The sequence below is a fragment of the Myxine glutinosa genome, chromosome 1 (assembly GCF_964187855.1).
Source record: "Myxine glutinosa chromosome 1, kmMyxGlut1.1, whole genome shotgun sequence".
Taxonomy (NCBI): domain Eukaryota; kingdom Metazoa; phylum Chordata; class Myxini; order Myxiniformes; family Myxinidae; genus Myxine; species Myxine glutinosa.
In genome coordinates, this window is record NC_136261.1 from 55,141,420 (window position 1) to 55,163,029 (window position 21,610).

Consider the following 21,610-nt stretch of genomic DNA (forward strand, 5'->3'; position numbering starts at 1 on the left):
GGGTATGAAACAAATGTACCCGTTTGTTTGCGAACGTGTACGTTTTTCATGGAAGTCCTTCACGAACTTGCTGTCCAGGTCTGACGTGTGACTGAGGGTGCTACAGGAATGTGGAATTTATTGGTTTCATGCTTTAGCATTCGCCGTTTCTGCATTGTCTGTTTGCTTCTGGCCTCCCACCCATGCGTAGCATGGGTACCTAACTAGTACTTACAATGCACAGTCTTGAGAAGGAATTGGTGTGAGCCAACTCTTCTGTTTAAGGTTTGTTTTCTTTGATCCAATATGGCAGTCAAATCAGTGACCAATGATATGACTTTTATCGAACAATATTTCCCATGGGTAGTTGATCAATTAGCTAAAATTTCGCATTGATCAGTTAAGCTGTTTCAGAGAGGATTTTCAAAGATTTTCACTTATATCCAATATGGCTGCCCAACTACACAACCGATGCCATCATAAATTTGCGCTCTGGTTCCAATTTGGTACGGGTTACGTTGTGTGAAGTTTCGGATCGATCAGATAAAGGCTCGTTTTTCTATCCAAGCCGGCCCTGCCAAACCACGTAACCTATGACATTATCATTTTCACACAATATGCAGCAATGGTGTGAGATGACATTTGGAAAGATTTGCTTCGATAGGTTCAGCTGTTTCGGATACATAATTTTTATTTTTTTCCCTTTGATCCAACATGGCTTCCAGATCCTGTGACCTATTATTTATTCATAAACACCATGGAATCCCCAAGGCTTGGGAAACATGTGTGTAAAGGTTCCCCTCGATCTGTCCAGCCGTTCTGGAGAAGGTTTTTTTTAAAGGGTTTAGGTCGAATACAATATGGCTGCCAGACCATGTGACCTGTGATTTGTTCATGGCACGCCCTACATTCCCCAAGGCTAGTTGATCATGTGCATGAAGGTTCACATCGATCTGGTCAGCTGTTCTGGATAAGAGTATTTTAAAAGTTTTTTTTATGTTCAGTCCAATAAGGCTGCCAAAACACTTGACCTATGATGTCATCAATTATTTAATTCTGTTGACGAAATTATCCCAAGATGACGATCAAGAAATTTCATACTAATTGGATCAAGCATTCTACTTGTCGAATTATGACCCCATAATGAAGGCATCAATGACATCATTAATATAATATGTTATTCCCCATCGAGAATACTTGACAATGAGCCATGTTTCAATTTTTTCCATGGATAACTTTCGGAGATATAGAGGTGCAAACTTTTACCAAGATGGCGCCCATACCACATGATATATGATATCATAATTATCATTAGATATGTGAGTATACGCATACTATGGTGAAGATATGAGTCAATTGGACCAACGGTTAGTGAGAAAATGAACTTTTAAAATGCAGACGCACCATACAATGCCTAGAGAAAGTCGACACCCCTTTCAATTTTTTCACCTTTGTTTCACCTTTTGGCAAGTGTTGAGCGAGAGGAGAGAGGAGCTGTACTTCACGGTGTGAGATGAGGGCCAGAGACTATAAAAGTGCGCACCACAATGGGAAAATCGGGAGATGCCGGGACTCAACCTGTGTCAAAGGCTGTGTTGAGTCTGCGGAGCTTCTGTATTGAGCCACACCTCTACACAGGCAGCCAACCCCTCTCCTTCTCACAAGCACCGGGGGTGTGTGCTAACCATGACCTGTTACAAGGACCGATTGGGTACGGGTGCCCATAACAGGACGGTGTCTTGCGCCTCACCAGCTCCACTCAGCTATTGTTTAGAATATTACGTGCACGACACCAAATTAGCGCAACACATCGGCTGGCTCGGAGGTCCAACTAGCAAGGTATCATATGGAAATAACCACATGATCCGACTCGGGGAAATTCAACCAGTCACTGCCCTAGCCCGCTGGGATTCGTACCAGGAAACTGGCACAACCTACGACAACAACAATATCACAAAGACCCACCTCAATTGCCTCCGAGAAGATGAAGAATGCAGTGAAGACGAGGAAGAGGCCATTAGCAAATCCGGCTATCACCCCTGCTCGCACGTACCTACACATGACGTACACATACCCGAGATATCACTGGACAACTCCTTCATTAGGATTTCAGCATAATAAATTCTGTTTTCAGCAAGTAAAATTATGAATAACTCATCACAAAACTCACCCATATGAGAATGCATCATTGGCTCGCCAATGAGAGATGATGGTAGCCGCGAGACCGACTAAAAGCGCCGTGCAATCGAAGAACATGTGAAAGGAATCGGAGATGAGGCCCAGGCTGTAAACAGCAAGGAGTCAGCAAGCAATATACTCGTACAAAGGCCACCAGCTGCAGTCAATGGTTACATTCATCATGTTGCCTGCCTCTGATCCTACCAATTACTGCAATACTGACCGATACCATACTGACCAGCAAATAAACTTTGCCAACTGATGCTTATCCTAGTTCAATGTGTGTGAGTGCAAACCATTCCTGCATTAAAATATATATTTTGCGACGTTTCCATTTGGGCGAGCAGGGTAGGTTAGAGCAACGCTTGTCATTATAATCAACCACGGCCAATGAGATGTGTGCATGTGTGTGTGTGCATGTGTGTGTGTGTGTGTATTTCCAGCAAAGATAATCACTTGTTTCATTGCTTTTTATAGAAAAAATTTCAGATATTTTTTAAAATGAAATTGTAATGAAAGATACTTCTTATTTGTATGAGCTTTGACCTTGAACTACAAGTTTGTATCTCAAATGCTACGTAGTGAAGGAGCTGGGGCTCCCACGTCGATCGGAAGAATGGACGCGACAAAAAGCTGGAATTCATCCGAGTTGCTTTAATCAAACCAAACACTCAGGCACTCTGAAAAGCCCGTTTATCGGGCAGCAATATATATACATATTATCCCGGAGCGCTTGCCCAGGAAAGGCGAGAGGGGGCGTGGCCCAGCGTCCTGGCTGCGGCCTGGCAAGTTGAGGGCGAGCCTGCCCAGGCATGCCCGGGCGTCCCGACCGAGGCCTGGCAAGTTGAGCGCGGGCCTGCCCGGGCGTCCTGGACGAGCCCGGCATGGTGATCGCTCCGCGTCCTTGATAGGTGCAAGGCGATTGTGAAAACCCAGCGGTAGCCGCTACACACGTCCCCCCAGAATCGACTTGCACCGGCAGGGTCAATTTGAGGGGGGTCCTGATGACCCGGCCGAAGCGACCCCTGGCGGGTCGTGGGAGGGGGTCCGGTGTGGTGGTGGGCGGTCGAGTGGGGGGCACCATGGACGGGGGGCGGCCTCGCCACGGCGGAAGGGCCACCCGTGGTGGGTGGTCGACGTCCACGTGTGCCGGCTTGAGGCGGTCCACCGCAATCCGGTCCGACCTGCCGCCGATGTCGATGACGAACGACTTGTCGTCCCGTCGCAGCACCCGGAAGGGCCCGTCGTACGGCGGCCAGAGTGGCCCCCGATGTGCGTCGTGACGCACAAAAACATACTCCGCTGTGCGAAGTGCTGGGGGGACGTAGGACTGGGGGTCACCGTGGTGGGATGTTGGCACGGGGGCAAACCGTCGGGCGGCCTCCTGGAGGTCCGAGCGCTGGTGAGCTGCGGACCAGGGACTGGTAGCGTCGGGCACGAATTCGCCCGGGACGCGTAGCGCCTGGCCATAGACAAGCTCGGCGGTGGATGCCTGGAGGTCCTCCTTGGGGGCCGTGCGGAGGCCCAAAAGGACCCACGGCAGCCGGTCGGCCCAACCGCCGTCTTGCAGGCCGGCCATGAGCGCGGCCTTCATGGAGCGGTGGAATCGCTCGCACAACCCGTTTGCTTGGGGGTGGTAGGCCGTAGTACGGTGGAGCTTGACCCCCAGGTTGCGGGCGACCACGCCCCACAGCTCGGAGGTGAACTGTGGTCCGCGGTCTGACGAGATGTCCGCCGGTGCGCCGAAGCGGGCGACCCAGGTGGCGATGAAAGCCTGCGCCACGTCGGCGGTGGTGGTGGAGACGAGGGGAACGGCCTCCGGCCACCTGGTGGTCCTGTCCACCATGGTGAGCAGGTGTGTTAACCCCCGTGACGGGGGGAGGGGGCCCACCAGATCCACGTTGACGTGGTCGAAACGTCGTTCGGGCACGGTGAAAGGTGCCAGCGGGGCCTGGGTGTGTCGGTGGACCTTGGCCCGTTGGCAGGCCGTGCAGGTGCTGGTCCAATCGCGGACGTCCCGACGAAGGCCGTGCCAGACGAATCGCGCCGACACCAGCTTCTGGGAAGCTTTCCGGCCCGGGTGGGAAAGGCCGTGGAGGGAGGCGAAGATGCGGCGTTGCCAGGTGACGGGCACGATGGGGCGAGGCTGGCCTTGGGAGACGTCGCAGAGCAGGACAGTGTCCGCGAAGGGGATGTCGGCCAGGCGGAGGCCCGTGTCTGCCGCCCGGAGGGCTTGCACCGTGGTGTCGGTGGTTTGGTCCGCCGCCATAAGCGCAAAGTCCACGCCCAGGTGGACCGCGTTCGCGCTGGCCCGGGAAAGACAGTCGGCCACGGCGTTGTTTTTGCCGGCGACGTGCCGGATGTCCGTGGTAAACTCCGACACGGCGGAGAGGTGGCGCTGTTGGCGGGCCGACCACGGCTCCGTGACCTTGGCCATGGCGTAAACCAACGGCTTGTGGTCGACGAACGCCGTGAAAGGTCGGCCCTCCAGGAGGTGGCGGAAATGGCGGACGGCCAGGTGTAGACCGAGGAGCTCCCGGTCAAACGTGCTGTATTTGAGCTCGTTCGGCCGGAGCTGCCGGCTGAAAAAAGCGAGTGGCTGCCAAACCCCGTTCACCCATTGCTCATGTACGGCGCCCACCGCGTAGTCGGAGGCATCCGTGGTGAGGGCGATGGGAGCGTTGAGCACCGGGTGAGCGAGCAGTGTTGCGTCGGCGAGGGCCCGCTTTGAGCTTTGGAAGGCCGCATCCATTGCTGCGGACCAGGCGATGTCGTGCTTGGCCGGCTTGCCCCGGAGGGCTTCGTAGAGGGGCCGCATGAGTTGAGCAGCGCGGGGCACGAAGCGGTGATAAAAATTCACCATTCCCAGGAATTCCTGCAGGGCCTTTATGGTGCGGGGACGCGGGAACGTGGTGATGGCCTCGACCTTGGTTGGCAGCAGCACGGCCCCGTTCTTGGTGATGTGGTGGCCCAAAAAATCAACGGCCGTCTTGCCGAAGTGGCATTTGGCCGGGTTGACGATGAGGCCGTGCTCGCTGAGGCGCCCGAACAGTGTTCGGAGGTGGAGGAGGTGCTCGGCCCGGGACGTGCTGGCGAGGAGGATGTCGTCCAGGTAAACGAAAAGGAACGGCAGGTCACGCAGCACGCCGTCCATCAAGCGCTGGAACGCCTGAGCCGCGTTCTTGAGACCAAACGGCATCCGCAAGAATTTGAATAAGCCGAACGGCGTGATGACTGCCGTTTTAGGGACGTCGGCCGTCCTGACAGGTACCTGGTGATATCCCCGTATGAGGTCAATTTTCGAAAAAATGACCCGTCCCGCCAGACGGGCGGAGAAGTCTTGGATATGCAGGATCGGGTACCTGTCGGGGGTGGTAGCGTCATTGAGACGGCGGTAGTCGCCACACGGGCGCCATCCACCCCCCGGCTTTGGCACGATGTGCAGTGGCGAGGCCCACGTGCTATCGGAGCGCCGCACGATGCCGAGGTGCTCCAACGCGTCGAATTCGGCCTTCGCCACGGCGAGCTTGGCTGGGTCGAGGCGGCGGGCCCTGGCGTAGACCGGCGGGCCCGTGGTTGGTATGTGGTGCTCGATCCCATGCCGTACTGCGACGGCCGAAAACGTCGGCCGCGTGAGGGCCGGGAACTCCGTGAGCAGGCGAGCAAACTCGTTCGCCGCCGGGACGGCGCATGCCAGCTCGGTCGGCGCGTAGCTGCTCAATGTGCATACCAGGGAGCTGAAGGTTTCGGCGTTGATTAAACGACGCCGTTGGACGTCCACCAGCAGTCCGTGTGCGCAGAGGAAGTCGGCGCCTAGCAGAGCCATGGGCACGTTTGCGGTTACAAACGTCCAAGCAAAGCGTTGGCCGCCGAAGCAGAGGGTGACGTTGCGCGGGCCGAAGGTGCGGATGGTCGATCCGTTGGCCGCAACCAAGGAGGGGCCGCAAACCGCGGATTGCCTGTCCTGGTCAGAGGCCGGTATGATGCTCAGTTGGGCGCCGGTGTCGCACAGGAAGCGCCGTCCGGACGCTTTATCCGTGATGAACAGTAAGTTGCCCGTGTGGCCGGCGCTCATGGCTGGTAATGAACGCCGGCCAGGCCGTTTCCCGGCCTGCCGAAGGTGCACGGGGGTCGGCATGTCCGGGCCTTCTGTCCGAACCTGGCATGATAGTAACACCATGCTTGGTCAGGTGGAGGCCCCGGTCGTCGTGCTGGAGGTGGTCGGCTCGGTGTAGCGGCCGCCAATTGCGTCGGCAGTTCGGTCGTCGACCGTGCCGGGTGCTCGGGCGCCATGGGTGTTGCGTCGGACGGCGGTGGGTCCCATGTCGCCGCTGCGATGCGCTGTCCTGCGGCGGAGATCTTGTCGGCTTCTCTGGCAAGGGCCCGGGGATCTGTGATCGTCGTGCTTGCCAGGGCGAGGCGTACCGGGTTAGGCAGCTGATGGAGGAACAGCTCCCAGAACAGGAATGCCGGAGAGTGCTCGCCGAGCAGTGAAAGCATGTAGTCCATTCGCTCGGAAGGGCGCGTGTCGCCGAGCTCGGGCAGGTCGAGCAGGCGCCGTGCGCGTTCCGCCGATGGGAGGGCGAAAGCGTCGAGGAGAAGCTTCTTAATCGCGCCGTATTTGTCAGCGGCTGGCGGGCTCTCGAGGAGGCTCAGGGCGCGGGCCGCGGTGGCCGAACCGAGCGCTGCTACCACATGGTGGAAGCGGGTGTCGTCGGCCGTGATGCCTTGCAGGGCGAACAGGGAATCCGCCTGTGCGAACCAAACCGCCGCGTGAGCCTCCCAGAAGGTAGGCAGTTTAAGGGCGACTGCCGTGTCCATGTCGGTAGGTCACCAATGAAGGAGCTGGGGCTCCCACGTCGATCGGAAGAATGGACGCGACAAAAAGCTGGAATTCATCCGAGTTGCTTTAATCAAACCAAACACTCAGGCACTCTGAAAAGCCCGTTTATCGGGCAGCAATATATATACATATTATCCCGGAGCGCTTGCCCAGGAAAGGCGAGAGGGGGCGTGGCCCAGCGTCCCGACCGAGGCCTGGCAAGTTGAGCGCGGGCCTGCCCGGGCGTCCTGGACGAGCCCGGCATGGTGATCGCTCCGCGTCCTTGATAGGTGCAAGGCGATTGTGAAAACCCAGCGGTAGCCGCTACAGTAGTATGTATGCACCAAGATACAGAAGCTAGTCCTTCCAGTCTTCCTATTGACTTCCTGCCAAGACGGATGCTTTTGCTTGTAGCGTTGAAATTGTTGAAATGCAACCTATGAGGATTAAAGTTAGAACACTTCTTGGGAAATAAATTTTGTGGCACTTTTAATATTCCTGCATAATTCTTCTTCTTGCTCCTCTTTTCCTCATTGTACCATTAGCTGCACGGAGATGCTGGGGCAGTTTACTTCCTGGTCGGATCACCACTCACATGCAAGTGCAGGAATTTGTAATTTGTTCATGGTGTTACCTTATTTTCATGAAGACGACCGTGGGGTCATTAATGTCCACCAAGTAATGCTGGCAGATGGGATGTCCAGTTTAACGTCCATCTGATGATGAATCGCCCTGTCTGTGAATCACTGGGATGGCAGTTTATAGTGACGCCGAGATTTGAACCCAGGCTCAACAGCTCAGAGGCTAGTCTATATACCTTCACGTCATCTTGCCAGCCCTTCCGCCCTAATAGCCAAGTAAAATAGTGAACAAAGTATCACGATGTGGGCTGGTTCAAACCATGCTGCAAGCCATAATGTGGCCCATGGGCCAGAAGTTCCCTATGTTAGAGGTACGCACACTCACCTCTGAGCGGTTTAGCCTGGGCTCAAATCCCGACACAGCTATAAACTGTCATCTCCGTGTTTCACAGGCACAGTGATTCATCAATGTATGCGGTACCTCGTCTGCCATCATTAGTTGGTGGACATTAAAGATTCCACAGTGTCCTTCACGAAGAGTAGGCGAGCTATCGCCAGCAACCATGACCAAATTCCAAATTCCTGCCCTGACTTCCAGAGTCGGAGTGGCAACCAGACAAGCATTGTAAACCAATTAACTACTTTGGCAGCACCAACGCTCTGCATAAGGCATGGTAGATGATGATGATGATGTTGCGGTCTCTTGGGTATACATGAAAATGGAGATCCCATCCGTTGGCATGAGTTATTGGATGTTAAAATTCCACCGTGTTCTCAGTAAAGAGAATGTGAGCTAACGTGAGAACCCTGAACAAATTGCGATTCCTGCCACAGTCGAGTATGCTGCTTTGGAGTGACGACCCCCTCAGGATTGCAGCCCTTGTCAAGAAACTGCTACGGCTGAACGGATGATCTATATAGAGGATGGTACATGAATGAATGAACGAATGACACTTTTATTTGATAAAAACGATTGGTATTATCAAGACCCTGCAATATACCTGCCGGATGAAATCTCAATTAGTACCCCCGCACCATTACTCCTTACTAGTACTGTACGGCTATATCACCCACTCAGCAGACAGTAATTGGTCAAGATCTGTCATAAAAAATGGGAAACAGACTAGGAAAGAGATAGGAGAGGTCAATTAAGGAAGTTTGGGTTTTGTGGCAAGGAAGGGAAAGAAGCTTGGGAGAAGATAGGTGCAGAGAAAGAGAATTTTGAATCATTTGGAGGAGGGGATTGGAGGTGTGTTGTGGGGGAGGGGGTGGGGGGGGGGGAAGAGGGGTGAGGGTAGTGGAAAATCGAAAAGGTTCACTGTATTTGAGTACGTAGATAATAGACAACCCGAAAAGCAATTATGCCCTTCCCGCCTGTGATATATATATATATATATATATATATATATATATATATATATATATATATATATACAACAAGAACAACAACAACATGCATTTTAAGGCCATGTTCCCTGCTCGAGTGGGGGTTAGCCTTGCGGTCCCCATGACAATCTTCTCCATTTTGCCCTATTTTCTGCATCTCTCCTTGTTAACCCCCTTGCCCGCATTTCTTCTTCCACCATCTTTAGCCAAGTCTTTCTCGGTCTTCCCCGTCCTCTACTTCCTTCTACATTAACTTCCATCACTCTTCTCAACCAGTCACTTTCATCCTTCCTCAATACATGACCAAACGATCTCAACCTGTTCCTCTTCACAGCATCAATCACAGGCAATATTCCCATCATCTTTCGCAATTCATCATTTGTCTTCCTCTCTCTCAACGATACTCCGCACATCCATCGAACCATTCGCATTTCCACCCTTTCCAGCCTTCGTTGCTGCTCTACGTTCATTACCCATGTCTCGCTCCCATAAATCATAACACTTCTCACACATGCAGCATACACCTTTCCCTTCAGCTTCAGCGACACTCTCCTCCTCATCAGCACGCCACTCAGTTCCCGAAACTTCTTCCATGCACATCTCACTCGAGCAACCGTTGCTGAGTCTGATCCACCTTCTCCATTCAGCATGTCTCCGAGGTAGCAAAATGTTTTCACACCTTCCAGCTTCACGCCGTCTCCAAGATCCAACTCAACATTTCCTCCATCTGCAGCTCCCTCTGTGCACACCTTACATTTGAATGTAGCTGCCACACTGGTTAATGAACCTCTCAGACCACTACATTTTTGATGAACCCACTCAGCGCACATTGTACATTGAATGGAGTTCACTCCGACACCCTTCCTACACACAGCACAGGGCCACTTCCCAGTTCTTTCCACCTCACCACATGCTTTACCACTTGACATCACCTTCGCCTTTCCGATATTCACCTTCAGACCTTTTTGTAAAGGGAGGGGATCTATATATATATATATATATATATATATATATATATATATATATATATATATATATATATATATATATATATATATATATATACATACATATATATATACATACATACACACAGTTGCGGATCTCGGGCTCGTCGACGTACTAAGGGGGGTTAAGCCCTGCTCCCCCTCGAACTCCGAGTCCACTAGGCCGCCACCCACACTACACTCGAGGTGGACGGATTGCGAAGCAATTCCAGCCGCCGAGCCCGCAGCTAAGCGTGGAAGGGTTAACGGTCACGACCCAAGTACCTTCGACACACGCAGCCGTGAGAACGGGGACTGAACCTCGCACGAGTTACGCTGGTACTGGACGCTCGAGCGGTTATGCGTCGTGTAACTCGTGCCGTTAACACTATTGAACCCGATTGAGTGGTTTTAATTCAGGCAATGCTAGGCCAATGTTGAAAGGACGATGACGGCCAGGTTGGAAACCAAACCACAGGATTTATTTACAAGGTACAGTATTCACAGAAAAGGGACACAGCGAAGAATCTTAGCGGCCTTACCTAGGTTCCCAGACAAGGGCCCTCAGATTCATTCGGGGAAGGGGAGGAAGAAGGTAATGCGCACAAAGCACGGCCGCTTCGTGCAGTTTGCCTGGACAGGCTCGTTGGACGGAAACCCCCAAGGATCGCTCCAACCTGGGACACAACAGCCGGAGATGTTCGCGGTAGGGGCGTTTATCAAGGTCGTGCACGTAGCAGGAATCCGAGGAGCGTATCTCAGGGTCGGCGAGGCAGAGAGAGTTCGGAGCGCGTGCAAGAGAGCCAGCCCTGCCAGAGAGAGTCCAGAGTGTCGAGCCAGAGAGAGTCCAGAGTGCCGAGCCAGAGAGAGATAGAGCGGGGGTCCAGGCCGGGTTTTATAGCCCCCCGACACCCCCACTTGAACGTTCCACGGGCCTCCATTGGTCGCCTGGGGTCACGTGTCGTGACAGCCCCTTATTGATCACCCTTGGCCACTCCCTTCAGCTCCCATTGGCTGCTCGCTGCTCACCGGCCATGCCCTCCAGCTCCTCCCTCGGGCCTGCAAGGCCTGGCCTAGGCCCATGACAAGGCACTTTAGGCTGCAATGAGGCCTACCATTACCCTGCCTGCCTCATCTAACACTGGGAAGGAGACTATACTTCACATTGAATAAGAAATAACTAACTATGCGAGGCTACATGTTGTGGTGTAACTAACTATGGGGGGGGGGGGGGGGGGGGGATCGCCTTTATTAACAAAGCCGCAACAATATATATATATATATATATATATATATAATATATATATATAAAATATATATATATATATATATATTGTTACGGCCCGCGGATAAGATGTTATGTTTGCCGAGCGGATGGCCCCGCGGTCGTACAGTTACCCCGACTAACCCGATTCCCGAGCGTTGGCCGGATCGCGCCACAGATATTCAATAAGGAAAAGACTAAGGCGACACGGATGTGAAGAAGAAGCAGACAACCAAAAGGTTGGAAATACTACTAAATTTATTTCTACTATTTACATGCTCAAAATAACCAAGGAAGAAGGAAAGATAAGAAAATAATATACAGAAGATTTTAGAGACACAGTGAAAATACTAGCTTATCTAACAGGCTTAACTTATTCCCAGGGACAAGACAAAAGACAGACTACGAACACACTTACACGGGGGATGATGATAGGAATGGCAGGTGGTGGATGGCTGGAGGGGGGAGGCCGGTCCACGGATACCGCAGCCCGATCGGCGCGTTTGGCAGCCGCCGTCCCTTTTCGGTCCTGCTCAAAACGTCCGTCTGGTTCCAAGCTGCTGTGGCTGCAGTTTCGGTGGCTCAAGCAACTGTGGATGCAGTTTCGGTGGCTCAAGCTGCTGTGGATGCAGCCGCCACTCTTGTCATGGACCTCTCTTGTCATGGACCTCTCTACGCAACTCGCGCACTTCATGCGCGCGCGCTTTTATAACGCCTCCGGCGATTAAGCCGCCGGCCCTCAGGACACGCCCATCGGTGTGCTCACCTCGGCCCTGGTTGGTCGCGCGACCCTCTGGCTCCGCCCTTGATGACGACGGGCGGGCACGCCTTTCTTCCCCGACCCGAGCACATGTTCAATGGTGGTTTTGGAGGGGATGTAATTGGCAAGTTGAGGCTTGGCCATGACGAAAGGGGAAATGGAGGTTTTTGGGAATGGGAATGAAGAATGAAGGGAATCTATCTTATTTCACTTCGTGCAATGGAGTGTCATTTTAATGGAAGACAAAGCCTTAACCTAATACACAGAATAAGGAAATAAACTACTGAACAAGGGTATTATAGTGTCCTTCAATGTATGCTTTATGGAATTAACTACCGGAACGCCCTTTGACCTTTATACAACAGACTGGAGGCAGGAAGGCGCAGAATAAGCAATAATTCATAACAATTTACAATACAATACAACACAATCAAAAAAACTCAATCCTCATTTCCGCAACAATATATATATACACAGTGCATTCAGAAAGTATTCAGACCCCTTCACTTTTTTCACATTTTGTTATGTTGCAGCCTTATGCTGAAATCGTTTAAATTCATTTTTTCCCTCATCAATCTGCACTCAATACCCCATAATGACAAAGAGAAAACAGGATTTTAGAAAGTTTTGTAAATTTATTAAAAAGAAAAAACTGAAATATCACATTGACATAAGTATTCAGACCCTTTGCTATGACACTTGAAATTTAGCTCAGGTGCCTCCCATTTCTCTTGGTCATCTTTGAGATGTTTCTACACCTTGATTGGAGTCCACCTGTGGTAAATTCAATTGATTGGACATGATTTGGAAAGGCACAACCTGTCTATACAAGGTCTCACAGCTGACAATGCATATCAGAGCAAAAACCAAGCCATGAGGTCGAAGGAACTACCTGCAGAGCTCAGACAGGATTGTGTCGAGGCACACATCTGGGGAAGCCCACAAAAAAATTTCTGCTGCATTGAAGGTTCCCAAGAGCACAGTGGCCTCCATAATTCTTAAATGAAAGAAGTTTGGAACAACCAGGACTCTTCCTAGATCTGGCTGCCCGGCCAAAATGAGCAATCGGGGGAGAAGGGCCTTGGTAAGAGAGGTGACCAAGAACCCGATGGTCACTCTGGCTGAGCTCCAGAGATCCTGTGTGGAGATGGGAGAAACTTCCAGAAGGACAACCATCACTGCAACACTCCACCGATCTGGGCTTTACGGCAGAGTGGCCAGACGGAAGCCTCTCCTCAGTGAAAGACACATGAAAGCCCACTTGGAGCTTGCAAAAAAGCACTTAAAGGACTCTCGGACTGTGAGAAACAAGATTCTGTGGGCTATATATATATATATACTAGCTTGTCTCGGCTCGCTGCGCTCGCCTCACCACGCGTCGTTACTGGGGAACAGGCATATTTTAGCTGAGGCTAATGACTGTACCTGAGTTGCTGTGTTGTCATGATTTACACCAATCATAATACAAACAATTATTTTGCACAAATTTATTTGAAGTGTTTGTGATATTACATTGTTATAAGCAATTTAGGTTGAAGATTTAGGTTGAAAAAATATATAAAATTCAAAAAAGAACCCCTCAGCACATACATACGGGAGGGGTAGGTGCAGACTGGAAGTTTGGGACGATTACACCTCACCACCACGTAATTCAAAACACCTCACCACACGTAATTCAAACACCTCACCACCAAGTAATTTAAAACACCTCACCACAATGTAATCCAAAACACCTCACCACCACGTAATCCAAATCACCTCACCACCACGTAATCCAAAACACCTCACCACCACGTAATCCAAAACACCTCACCACCACGTAATCCAAAACACCTTACCCCCATGTAATTCAAAACACCTTACCACCATGTAATCCAAAACACATCACCACCACGTAATCCAAAACACCTCACCACCACATAATCCAAAACACCTCACCACCATGTAATCCAAAACACCTCACCCCCATGTAATCCAAAACACCTCACCACCATGTAATCCAAAACACCTCACCCCCATGTAATTCAAAACACCTTACCACCATGTAATCCAAAACACCTCACCACCACGTAATCCAAAACACCTCACCACCACATAATCCAAAACACCTCACCACCATGTAATCCAAAACACCTCACCCCCATGCAATTCAAAACACCTCACCACCATGTAATCCAAAACACGTAACCCCCATGTAATCCAAAACACCACACCACCATGTAATCCAAAACACCTCACCACCACGTAATCCAAATCACCTCACCACCACGTAATCCAAAACACCTCACCACCACATAATCCAAAACACCTCACCACCACGTAATCCAAAACACCTTACCCCCATGTAATTCAAAACACCTTACCACCATGTAATCCAAAACACCTCACCACCACGTAATCCAAAACACCTCACCACCACATAATCCAAAACACCTCACCCCCATGTAATCCAAAACACCTCACCCCCATGCAATTCAAAACACCTCACCACCATGTAATCCAAAACACGTAACCCCCATGTAATCCAAAACACCACACCACCATGTAATCCAAAACACCTCACCACCACGTAATCCAAATCACCTCACCACCACGTAATCCAAAACACCTCACCACCACATAATCCAAAACACCTCACCACCACGTAATCCAAAACACCTTACCCCCATGTAATTCAAAACACCTTACCACCATGTAATCCAAAACACCTCACCACCACGTAATCCAAAACACCTCACCACCACATAATCCAAAACACCTCACCCCCATGTAATCCAAAACACCTCACCACGATGTAATCCAAAACACCTCACCCCCATGTAATTCAAAACACCTTACCACCATGTAATCCAATACACCTCACCACCACGTAATCCAAAACACCTCACCACCACATAATCCAAAACACCTCACCACCATGTAATCCAAAACACCTCACCCCCATGCAATTCAAAACACCTCACCACCATGTAATCCAAAACACGTAACCCCCATGTAATCCAAAACACCACACCACCATGTAATCCAAAACACCTCACCCCCATGTAATTCAAAACACCTCACCACCACGTAATCCAAAACACCTCACCACCACATAATCCAAAACACCTCACCACCACATAATCCAAAACACCTCACCCCCATGTAATTCAAAACACCTTACCACCATGTAATCCAAAACACCTCACCACCACGTAATCCAAAACACCTCACCCCCATGTAATTCAAAACACCTTACCACCATGTAATCCAAAACACCTCACCACCACGTAATCCAAAACACCTCACCACCACGTAATCCAAAACACCTTACCACCATGTAATCCAAAACACCTCACCACCACGTAATCCAAAACACCTCACCACCACATAATCCAAAACAACTCACCACCACGTAATCCAAAACACCTCACCCCCATGTAATTCAAAACACCTTATCACCATGTAATCCAAAACACCTCACCACCACGTAATCCAAAACACCTCACCCCCATGTAATTCAAAACACCTTACCACCATGTAATCCAAAACACCTCACCACCACGTAATCCAAAACACACCACCACGTAATCCAAAACACCTCACCCCCATGTAATTCAAAACACCTCACCCCCATGTAATTCAAAACACCTCACCCCCATGTAATTCAAAACACCTTACCACCATGTAATCCAAAACACCTTACCACCACGTAATCCAGAACACCTCACCACCACGTAATCCAAAACACCTTACCACCATGTAATTCAAAACACCTTACCACCATGTAATTCAAAACACCTCACCACCATGTAATCCAAAACACTTCACCCTCATGTAATCCAAAACACCTCACCACCACGTAATCCAAAACACCTCACCACCACGTAATCCAAAACACCTCACCACCACATAATCCAAAACACCTCACCCCCATGTAATTCAAAACACCTTACCACCATGTAAATCAAAACACATCACCACCACGTAATTCAAAACACCTCACCACCACATAATTTAAAACACCTTACCACCACATAATTCAAAACACCTTACCACCACGTAATTTTAAAAAATCTCACCACAAAGTAATTCAAAACACATCATCACCAACTAATTCAAAACACCTCACCACCACATAATTCAAAACACCTCACCATCACGTAATTCAAAACACGTTACCACCATGTAATTCAAAACACCTCACCACCATGTAATTCAAAACACCTCAACACCACATAATATAAAAAAACCTCACCACCAAGTAATTAAAAACACCTTATCACCAACTAATTCAAAACACCTCACCACCACAATTAAAAACACCTCACCATCACGGATTTCAAAACACCTCACCACCACATAATCCAAAACACCTCACCACCACATAATCCAAAACACCTCACCCCCATGTAATTCAAAACACCTTACCACCATGTAATCCAAAACACCTCACCACCACGTAATCCAAAACACCTCACCACCATGTAATCCAAAACACCTTACCCCCATATAATTCAAAACACCTTACCACCACGTAATCCAAAACACCTCACCACCACGTAATCCAAAACACCTCACCACCACGTAATCCAAAACACCTCACCACCACATAATCCAAAACACCTCACCCCCATGTAATTCAAAACACCTCACCCCCATGTAATTCAAAACACCTCACCACCACGTAATCCAAAACACCTCACCACCACGTAATCCAAAACACCTCACCACCACATAATCCAAAACACCTCACCACCACGTAATCCAAAACACCTTACCACCATGTAATCCAAAACACCTCACCACCACGTAATCCAAAACACCTTACCACCATGTAATCCAAAACACCTCACCCCCATGTAATTCAAAACACCTTACCACCATGTAATCCAAAACACCTCACCACCACGTAATCCAAAACACCTTACCACCTTGTAATCCAAAACACCTTACCACCATGTAATTCAAAACACCTTACCACCATGTAATTCAAAACACCTCGCCACCCCGTAATCCAAAACACCTCACCCCCATGTAATCCAAAACACCTCACCACCACGAAATCCAAAACACCTCACCACCATGTAATCCAAAACACCTCACCACCACGTAATCCAAAACACCTCACCACCACATAATCCAAAACACCTCACCACCACGTAATCCAAAACAACTCACCCCCATGTAATTCAAAACACCTTACCACCATGTAAATCAAAACACATCACCACCACGTAATTCAAAACGCCTCACCACCACATAATTCAAAACACCTCACCACCACGTAATTTTAAAAAATCTCACCACCAAGTAATTCAAAACACATCACCAACTAATTCTAAACACCTCACCACCACATAATTAAAAACACCTCACCACCAATTAATTCAAAACACCACATCACCAACTAATTCAAAACACCTCACCACCACATAATTCAAAACACCTCACCATCACGTAATTCCAAACACCTCACCATCACGTAATTCAAAACACCTTACCACCATGTAATTCAAAACACCTCACCACCATGTAATTCAAAACACCTCAACACCACATAATATAAAAAACCTCACCACCAAGTAATTAAAAACACCTTATCACCAACTAATTCAAAACACCTCACCACCACAATTAAAAACACCTCACCATCACGTAATTCAAAACAACTCACCACCACATAATCCAAAACACCTCACCCCCATGTAATTCAAAACACCTTACCACCATGTAATCCAAAACACCTCACCACCACGTAATCCAAAACACCTCACCACCACGTAATCCAAAACACCTCACCCCCATGTAATTCAAAACACCTTACCACCATGTAATCCAAAACACCTCACCACCACGTAATCCAAAACACCTCACCACCACGTAATCCAAAACACCTCACCACCACGTAATCCAAAACACCTCACCCCCATGTAATTCAAAACACCTCACCCCCATGTAATTCAAAACACCTTACCACCATGTAATCCAAAACACCTCACCACCACGTAATCCAAAACACCTTACCACCACGTAATCCAAAACACCTCACCCCCATGTAATTCAAAACACCTCACCACCACGTAATCCAAAACACCTCACCACCACGTAATCCAAAACACCTCACCACCACGTAATCCAAAACACCTCACCCCCATGTAATTCAAAACACCTCACCCCCATGTAATTCAAAACACCTTACCACCATGTAATCCAAAACACCTCACCACCACGTAATCCAAAACACCTCACCACCACGTAATCCAAAACACCTCACCACCACGTAATCCAAAACACCTCACCACCACGTAATCCAAAACACCTTACCACCATGTAATCCAAAACACCTCACCACCACGTAATTCAAAACACCTCACCACCACATAATTTAAAACACCTTACCACCACATAATTCAAAACACCTTACCACCACATAATTCAAAACACCTTACCACCACGTAATTTTTAAAAATCTCACCACCAAGTAATTCAAAACACATCATCACCAACTAATTCTAAACACCTCACCACCACATAATTAAAAACACCTCACCACCAATTAATTCAAAACACCACATCACCAACTAATTCAAAACACCTCACCACCACATCATTCAAAACACCTCACCATCACGTAATTCAAAACACCTTACCACCATGTAATTCAAAACACCTTACCACCAATTAATTCAAAACACCACATCACCAACTAATTTAAAACACCTCACCACCACATAATTCAAAACCTCACCATCACGTAATTCAAAACACCTCACCATCACGTAATTCAAAACACCTCAACACCACATAATATAAAAAAACCTCACCACCAAGTAATTAAAAACACCTCATCATCAACTAATTCAAAACACCTCACCACCACAATTAAAAACACCTCACCACCACGTAATTAAAAAACACCTTATCACCCACTAATTAAAAACACTGCACCACCACGCAATTCAAAACACCTCACCACCACGTAATTTAAAAAACCTCACCACCAAGTAATTAAAAACACCTCATCACCATCTAATTCAAAACACCTCACCACCACAATTAAAAACACCTCACCACCACGTAATTCAAAACACCTCACCACCACAATTAAAAACACCTCATCACCAACTAATTCAAAACACCTCACCACCACATAATTAAAAACACCTCACCACCAAGTAATACAAAACACCTCACCACCACGTGATTTAAAAACACCTTACCACCACATAATTCAAAATACCTCACTCCCACGTGATTCAAAACCATCACCACGTTATTAAAAACACTTCACAACCACGGAAACAAAAGTTTCAGGGAGTAGTTTAGTGACAACAGACACTGCCCAGATATGTAGATATATAGATAAATGACTGTACCTGAGTTGCTGTTTTTCCATGGTTTACACCAATCATAATTCAAACAATCATAATGCACAAATGTATTTGTAATATACATGATATTACATTTCATAAGCAATTGAAGTTGAAAACTTAAGTTCAAAAAAGAAAAAAAATTCCCCAAAAAATTCCTCCCCCCCCCCAAAAAAAATAAAAAAATAAATTGGAAACTTTAAAAAAAACAATACCCTTAGGACATACCGACGGGAGAGATATGTGCATACCACAAGTTTGGTACGATTTCACAAAAGTTTGAGGGAGTAGTTCAGTGACAACACAGGACAACACAGACACATCACAGATATATATATATATATATATATATATAGTATTTGTACACGATTGTGACCATAGAGCTTTAATCTCAGTCTGCAGACTTGAGTACCACATGGATGCCTCCTAGTTTGGAGGTGATGTGTTGGTATAATTTATGCACATGATGTCAGCGTCATGTCATTGGGTTAGTGTTCTTCTTTAGTTAAATTTAATGTTCCTGACTGCAAACCTCCTAATTGTCGAGGTGCGGAGCAGAGCAGAGACGTGGCAGGCAACTGTGTCAGCGTGGCAGGCAACACTTGTTGCTAACAGGTTGCGCAGCAATTGCTGGGGTGAGACTCCAACTGTGCCTTGCTTCCTAGTCAAGTTAGGGAGTTCAATCTGTGTGTATTAACGGCTTCGATTGGTGCTGACAGGAGTAATGCCTTGTCAGTGGACTCACTCCTATTGAGAGGAGTGGTCCAATTGTATGATTGTATGGCCATGCATTGTGCCCTTCGGGGGCATGATGCATGTGTTTGAATGACCATGTGCCTCAGTCTTTGGTTTAAGGCGCATGTGTAATGTTATTGGGACAGCCTTGTTGACGTTGTGCCTTGGCCATGGGGTCAAGGTGCACGTCCAAGGCAGTTCAAATGTTTGACTTTTTACCTTTTTTCACTGTAAAAAAAGGCAGGCCTTAATGCTGGCCTCATAAGCATTGAGAGGAGTGGTCCAATTGTATGACCATGCATTGTGGCCCCTCGGGGTCATGTTGCATGTGTTTTGATTGACCATGTGCTTCAGCCTTTGGGTTGAGTTGAGGTGCATGTGTATGCTCATGGGACAGTCTTGATAGACGGTGTGCCTTGGCCATGGGGTCAAGGTGCACGTCCAAGGCTGTTTAAATATTTGATTTTTTTACCTTTTTTTATTCTAAAAAAGGCAGGCCTTATAAGGCCTATGAGGGTGAAATATAGATCGACATCTCTGCCTTTGCCTATTTGTGACGATCGAGCTTTAATTTCAGTCTGCAAAGACGAGTACCACACGGATGCCTCCTATTTTGGAGGTGATGTGTTGGTATAATTTATGCACATGATGTCAGCGTCATGTCATAGGGTCAGTGTGCTTCCTTAGTTAAATATATATATATATATAATTTTAGTGGATCAACTTGAATGGCATCTCAAACCACAATCCTCCCAAGCCTCACCTGTTGCTCCATACTCCAAACAGCAACTCGACGAAACCGAAGGAGAGGTTCAAAAGGAGGAAGAAGAAGAGGTTGCGTGAAGTTTTTTCAGAGAGAATATATCTGTGTTAAGAAAAAAAAGTCAGCCTTTGGGGTCTGACTCTGAGGGCCAAATGGTGCACAGTGGGTCCACAGTCCTCCATAAATGTCAGGGTGGAATGGTCATCTAATATAGTATCGTATATAACTTTAAAAGCAGTGTTCACATAATTGCTTAACATTTTAGTGACCGTCCTATTTTAACAAGTGATCACAATCAAGACAGATACATATCGATCATTTTTTTAAAATCGGATTTAACCGCCAATACTCAAGGGTCAAGACCACAGAGTACACCGCTAGACTAGGCCCGAGGCCTACCTTAGCTCGCTCCGTTTCAAATGAACTCGAACGCCATAAATAACAATAGATTGACATATATGTCATGGCTGGGTGAAGTTGGTGCGAAGAGGCTCACCGGAGCCAGCCGGACAACTTGCGGATGAAGTTGACACGAGTAGGTTTATATTCGTCGTCTTTCGCATACAGGGGAAGCATCACTCGCCGCGGCTTCTTCTTCCTCCTCCTCCTCTCTCGAAGTATCAATCACTGTTCTTTAATGCGCGATACTTCCGTGTGCGTGTCCTGTGTACACACACATCGCTGTTACGTCGGCATGAGCACGGGTAGAAAGGGGAGGCAATCGAAGAAAGGAAGGAAACGCAGGAAAAGGAGTATCCACGTACGTATTAGACACGTGGCTAACTCCTCCTCCTCCTCTTCTTC

The 21,610-nt window shown here is 48.3% G+C and overlaps 1 protein-coding gene across 2 annotated transcripts in view; it reads right to left on the reverse strand.

The window, feature by feature from the left end:
- Positions 1 to 21,610, reverse strand: part of SLC30A7 (solute carrier family 30 member 7) — a 90,219-nt gene extending 68,609 nt beyond the window's left edge. The window contains exons 1-4 of one of the 2 annotated variants that reach the window (XM_068111615.2): positions 21,303 to 21,610; positions 20,807 to 20,908; positions 2,150 to 2,263; positions 1,945 to 2,032 (exon numbers count right to left, since the gene is read on the reverse strand). In XM_068111615.2, the coding sequence (XP_067967716.1) occupies positions 1,945 to 2,032; positions 2,150 to 2,263; positions 20,807 to 20,908; positions 21,303 to 21,382 (384 nt within the window). In that variant the 5' untranslated portion in view covers positions 21,383 to 21,610. Of the gene's footprint in view, positions 1 to 1,944; positions 2,033 to 2,149; positions 2,264 to 20,806; positions 20,909 to 21,205 lie in introns of both variants that reach the window. The other variant, XM_068111622.2, reaches the window with a different exon arrangement.